The 6750-nt window shown below is 32.4% G+C and overlaps 1 protein-coding gene across 1 annotated transcript; it reads left to right on the top strand.

Annotated features, from left to right (window-relative positions):
- The first annotated feature begins 279 nt into the window (after positions 1–279).
- On the top strand, positions 280–5849 carry LOC134681700 (fucolectin-like). The gene is made up of 3 exons (XM_063541341.1): positions 280–522; positions 1603–1854; positions 5455–5849. Exons 1-3 carry the CDS (start codon positions 318–320, stop codon positions 5700–5702), a joined length of 705 nt encoding a protein of 234 aa, XP_063397411.1. The 5' UTR covers positions 280–317; the 3' UTR covers positions 5703–5849.
- The last annotated feature ends 901 nt before the right edge of the window (positions 5850–6750 follow it).

Genomic DNA, 6750 nt, shown 5'->3' with positions numbered 1-6750 from the left:
CAATTTAAAAAAGATAACAATAATAAAAATATAATATAAATTCATATAAATTCATACAAAAATAGAAAAATATTGGGAAAAAAATCGGAATTCAAAAATAATCATTTCGTTTTTATAAATACACGTTTAAAAATACGATAAACAGAAATCTAAATATATTTGTTAAAAAATTGCACATATTTGAAATTTCCAATTCATGAACATAAGGATGATTAGTATTTTATTCAGACAAACTTTGTATCAACTATTTCATAAGAGTGAATGTTTTCGTTTAAGCATTTGCAGATCTGAACATTGCATTACTGAAACCAACAACGATGTCCTCAATGTATGTCCCTGGAGATTATAATTGTTGTCTGTCTGAATATGCTGTCGATGGTAACATCACAACGTGGGCGTATCCGGATATGGTTTGTGCACATTCATCTAAAACTAATATCCAACAAGAATGGTGGGCAGTCGACCTACAAAATGTTTATGTCATCAAAGAAATAGAAATTTATGGACGCACTGATTGTTGTGGTGAGTTTTAGGTTTTAAACGATACTTTAGTTATCAAAATAACGAATCCATATGTTAGTCATTAAGTTTCGTGTGAAAAAACACTGAAGGTGACACCAAACTCAATCTTTAGTTTAAAAACACAATACAACTAAAGACCAGTTAATAACTGATTTTTATAACAATCACAATACACTTTAATCAGGAACCATAAGATAACCGATGTTTATAACTATAACAACACAATTCAATTAGGGACAAGTTGATAACCAATGTTTATAACTATAACAACACAATTCAATTAGGGACAAGTTGATAACCGATGTTTATAACTATAACAACTCAATTCAATTAGGGACAAGTTGATAACCGATGTTTATAACTATAACAACACAATTCAATTAGGGACAAGTTGATAACCGATGTTTATAACTATAACAACACAATTCTATTAGGGACAAGTTGATAACCGATGTTTATAACTATAACAACACAATTCAATTAGGGTCAAGTTGATAACCGATGTTTATAACTATAACCTATGTTTATAACGATGAAATCAAAATAGAATAAATGAGCAGTAGATAAAACACAATGCAATACGGAACAGTAGATTTAACACAATGCACTACGGATACTTAATGCTTATAATGACAAAAATAATTGTAGTCAGCACTTACATATGACTTATGTTTTCAAAGAAAAGAAAACAAAACTCTAAATGATCGATTTTCTAGACTTTGAACAGGCATGTCAACATATGAACATATGAGTTATGATAGATCCAAACATCATTTCAAACCAAATTAAGTTGAGTCTAAATGCTTTTTTTAAACTTACTATTTCGTAGTTCGAATAAATTTGATACCAGTTGCATAGATATTACGATAACGCACTCGAAAACCTCTGATGAGGCTCCCCTAGAATGTAGTAGAGTCACCTGAACACGAGGGACAGTAAAACTAAATAGATCTTTCAATCAGTGGATTAATAAAAAAATCTAAATCAAAATCAAAACATGTTAACGACCAACATGTACATGTACTACAACATGTTTTGTATTTAATTAAAAACCCTTTTATAATTTTGTTAAACTACCAGGTGACAATTTATCAAACTTTGATGTCGATGTTATTATGCCAACGTGTCCATGCAATGGTTGGAATGATTTAACAGATGGAGATGTATCGCACTGTCATTATCAGACCAGCGCAGTCAGTCCGCGTATCAGAATAACTTGTCCTTCTAACACAAGAGGAAGATTTGTTAGGATTAAACGCCGTGATATGCTGACGTTAGTCATATGTGAAGTAAAGGTCAACAGAGATCCATTTAGCAGTACCCGACAGTCAGGTAGTTTTTTGTTCATCTTATTTACCCAATATACAATATCCAATACCCTGCCAAGAAACATGAGGTATTCAGAATATACGCAGAGGTATTTGTCAGTTCAGAATGTATGGTTAACCGTATTTTGTAACTCTTAATGACAAAAAATCAAGGTCAAAAGAGATCCAATAATCATGCTTCTTCAGTCAGGTAATTGTATAATTCTAAAAATAGGTAAAATGAGTAAAATGATACTATCTTACTTTTATAATGAAATAACAATACTTTATACATATAATTAAAAGTAATACCAAATACGGGTTGACGGCGAATCCATGTTTTGAACATGAAAGTATGAGGAATGTTGCCGAAACTTGTTCATATCAGTTCTCGTACAGACATGTATCATACCTTTTTATAGTTTAAGGTGTCATAACAACTGAGAATTGGACAATGCTTGATATCATTTCAATTTATCTGATTTCTGTCTGAAAAAAAGCGAGTTTATTGTCACCATTTAAATTTAATTACAGAGTTGATATCAAGCAATATTTAGTTATCACTTGTTGTTAATCCTATTCCTCCTTTGGTCAACACTTGACTTGTGTAAATAAAATAAATCCGCTATCCCGTTGGCAAACTCGATATGTCCAATATCGGCTACAAACTTTAACACACCAGACAGGTTTCAAAATAAATAAAAACATACAAATGTACAAATATATTTTCAAGGTGATAAGTGTGAGTATCTTCTTTAAGAAATCACGTAGTCTACGTCCATTGCCGTTGAGGAAATGCACATCGTCCTAACCTTTATAATATACCATTGACTTTACAATTAACAATGGAAACGTTGTTACATCATTTCATGATGTTGAACTAGCTAATCAAATAATCTCATTTTTCGTATCATTATTCGTGCGGTGTAATTTGAGAAATATATCTTATTACAAGAAATACATAAAATAAAAATAAAATAAATTAAGATCCTTTTGTTAAAAAAATTTAGGTAAATCTTTCATTTATTCGTTAGCATTCATCCGGCAATGAGTTACCAGTATTAGATAATAAAACTTAAGGTAATCCTCATTTATTCCATAAAAAAGGAATTATTTCACTGTTCGGTATTACTCAGATTAGAGGTTTCTCAACATCTTACGAACGGACGAAACTCGACGAACGTATCGTTATGGAGCAGTCATTGTGTGCAGTAAAATATTTCTAACGAGAGTGTAACATGTTTAAAGACAACAATAAACAATTATATACTCTTTTTGCAACCTTGCATTTTATTGTTGTGGATAAAGACAAATGAAAGATTAGTGTTCTGATTGATTTTCTGTTGTTGATGTAACGTATTCATACGTTGAGTTTCGTTTGTTTACATGTCAAATATATGCGTTTGATTTATCTCTCTTACCCATTAAAAAAGTACATTGTTTTTCTAATGTCGTTGTTAGGCAGCAACCATTTGATTTTCTGGGTGGCTATGGATTTTTATGGAGAAAAAAAGTTTGTTTCTAGTTTTTGGAGAAAAAAATAATTTGTTCTTGACCCTGAGCTGAGAAAAAAAGTTTGAGTGTTTCACACCAAGCTGCCACTGTATGTAATGCTAAAATTGAAAGAAAAAAAATGTTTTCAACTTGTCGCGAAAAAAAAATATATAAAGTTAATCCGAAAAAAAAATCCCCCCCCCAAATTCAAATGGTTACTGCTTAAAGAAAAAACTTGTATCGTGTGCCACTTTGCATTTGATTTATTGATTGTTGGATGTTTAACGCGCAGTGGCAGGAACGCAATGCATATCACGACGATATTAGCATTTAGTTTCACTTTGTTAAAGGAATAGATAAGTTATTGAGATGATAAAACTTTAGTATGTTTCATTTATTATATCAACACGTCTTTGTGGTAACCCAGCACAAAGTTCTACAATACATGACAGTTGCCATCTTGGGTAACGGTACAAGGAACCAATGACCCTACATGTTTTCAATTCTTTGATGACATGCTTAACATAAACACGCCTGCTCTTGTGTAGTCTATTAAATTTTCTCATCCTCCTTTTTTCTCTTGCATCTGCCCGAAATATTTCAGCAGCCTTAGAAATATATTTAAACTAATGTGTATACGCCTTTACTATAATCAAATCATACAAATAGAGAATTAAGAATGGCCGTGAAATCAAAACAAGCCAAAGGCCAAACAATATACATTACTAAACATCATTTACAAGTCAAATGTTACAAGTCAGCTGGCTTTGTTTATTCAAACATTTATTTCAACATTTTCCAATATTCATTTTCTTGCAAATTTAGCTTCAAAATAAATCCTTTACGGCGAAGAAGTGCACATTTGGATTTAAGAGGTTTGGGGTAACAAAGATGTCTCGGATGCGAGGATGTTTTTTTTCAAATAAAAAACCGGCTTATTCATAGAGGCGTACAGTCAAAGACCTATTTTACCCTTTTTTTGCCCTGGAATTTTCACCTTTAATTTGAGCTTAAATAAGTTTTCAAAAATATTTATTGCCTCTCCCATTCCAACAAAAATACACTAAAGTACAGATCTAAGACTATTTGCAGTCAAAAAATAAATATTTCTAAAACTCAGAATGGTTTAAGAAAAACCTGCATGTATGTTTTTGTTTGGTTTTGTTTTGATTATGCGGGAGACATTTCTAACGGATTTTCACAGCAGATAGTCCAAAATTAATGAATAAATAAGCGCTCCCTCATTTTTCGTTACGGCAAGTTACGTCAAGTTAGGTCGATTTTCGTTCGTTCGTAAGATGTTGAGAAACCTCTAATACGACTAACAAGAAAACAGCTGAATAATAAACCGTGTTTTGTTTTACTAGGCTTGCTAAACGTTGCTTTTCTAAATGCTGCTATTGAAGATATGAGAAAAAAAAGTTGGTATGCTGCAATTAGATAGCAAAATCATTAAACTCGAAAAAAACACCACAAGGTAAAACGAAAGTTTCAACAGGCACATTTTATACAGTATACTCAGCCCAGAAACACACCAGTAAAAATTGTGATGGACTTCAATAAAAAAGCCACTAATATTTAAGATATAAAGTATAAAACTGTATAACAATAGACAATAACTGATGAAATTACATCCTTGAGATAAGTAATGGACACGTGTATTCTTATATGAACCTTCCTCTATATATACAATACTAAACGGGAACATAAAGAAAAGTACAAGAATCAAAGCAATATCAAACACCTATCTTTTCCCTAACCGGTATGAAAAATGAAACAAAACATTCAAGATTCAATCAATGCAGTCATTATCATAATATAAAAAAGAAGATGTAGTATAATTATTAATGAGACAACGCTCCACAAGAGACCAAATGACACAGCAATTAACAACTATAGGTCATCTAGCCATAAGTTTATTAAGAAATTATCTTAGTTTCTCAACAGACTGTGATGAAATCATTCCATGGCATATGTTATCTTACGAAAGTTCACAACTGACTGAGTATATCAATATTGATGTAACTTGACGGAAGTTTTAAAAACCCTTCTGGTCCCTGGCTTTAGACACGATTGCCGTGCGCTCATCCATCTGATAAATATTGTCTTAACTTTAATTTCTTAATTTAAGGTTTGTTGAGCAGTGTTGCTGTCTATGCTCGTGGACATATCGGAAACGGATATGTAGGTCCTGTCATAGAAACGTTTGTATCTCAGAGTAAAATTCAGTGTACAAGTGTGTGCATCACGAAGAGTGACTGTTATGCTGCTGAGTATGGCAGAAACACAACCAGCTGTACAATGAAAGGTAAATGTACGAATGGAACTCAGACTTCTTTATTCCAAGACAACAGCACAGATGTATTTTGTGTTCTCTAGAACATGGATGTTGACCAATTCTGTATCCTTACAATGCCATAAGTTGTGCAATTCTTTAACTTAAGTTTGGTATATGGACAATCTGTAACAATTTATAATGTAAAATAAACTATCTATTTCATTTCGTGTGTTAAAATAAATAAAGATTTCTAAAAAAGAACACATGATTCATCAAGCTGTGGTTTTCGTATGTCTATCAATTTTGGTACTTCCCACATTACCGCACCCACAATTAAAGCTTCAATGACACATGTTTGCAGATATATGCATTTCATTTACGGACTACTTAGTAGGGCCAGATTCTGAATTGTTGTGAGTTACAATTTGTGACTAAAATCATCAAAGGTCCATCCAAACAACAATTTATAAAAGAATTTAAAAACATTTTTTATATTTGGATGGTAAATTGGCTCTCAATAATGACGACTTCAGTATGTACACTAAAGAGATTTATTCTGCCAAAATGACTTTAAATAAAGCTGAAACTAAATAAAATTGAGAATGGAAATGGGGAATGTGTCAAAGAGACAACAACCCGACCAAAATAACAAAACACAACAGCAGAAGGTCACCAACAGGTCTTCAATGTAGAGAGAAATTCCCGCACCCGGAGGCGTCCTTCAGCTGGCCCCTAAACAAATATATACTAGTTCAGTGATAATGAACGCCATACTAATTTCCAAATTGTACACAAGAAACTAAAATTTAAATAATACAAGACTAACAAAGGCCAGAGGCTCCTGACTTGGGACAGGCGCAAAAATGCGGCGGGGTTAAACATGTTTGTGAGATCTCAACCCTCCCCCTATACCTCTAACCAGTGTAGAAAAGTAAAAGCATAACAATACGCACATTAAAATTCAGTTCAAGAGAAGTCCGAGTCTGATGTCAGAAGATGTAACCAAAGAAAATAAACAAAATGACAATAATACATAAATAACAACAGACTACTAGCAGTTAACTGACATGCCAGCTCCAGACTTCAATTAAACTGACTGAAAGATTATGATTTCATCATATGAACATCAGACACAATCCTTCCCGTAAG

This window comes from Mytilus trossulus, chromosome 8 (genome assembly GCF_036588685.1).
Source record: "Mytilus trossulus isolate FHL-02 chromosome 8, PNRI_Mtr1.1.1.hap1, whole genome shotgun sequence".
In the NCBI taxonomy this organism is placed as follows: Eukaryota; Metazoa; Mollusca; class Bivalvia; order Mytilida; family Mytilidae; genus Mytilus; species Mytilus trossulus.
Note: the sequence above shows the minus strand (reverse complement) of the source record. Positions and strands in the feature narration are given on the sequence as shown.

Excerpts from the sequence above, each read along its gene's own strand:
- LOC134681700 (XM_063541341.1), top strand. The coding sequence starts at position 318 with ATGTCCTCAATGTATGTCCCTGGAGATTATAATTGTTGTCTGTCTGAA. Across the intron at positions 523-1,602 it reads TGGACGCACTGATTGTTGTG|GTGACAATTTATCAAACTTT; the intron begins GTGAGTTTTAGG and ends TTAAACTACCAG. Across the intron at positions 1,855-5,454 it reads TAGCAGTACCCGACAGTCAG|GTTTGTTGAGCAGTGTTGCT; the intron begins GTAGTTTTTTGT and ends TCTTAATTTAAG.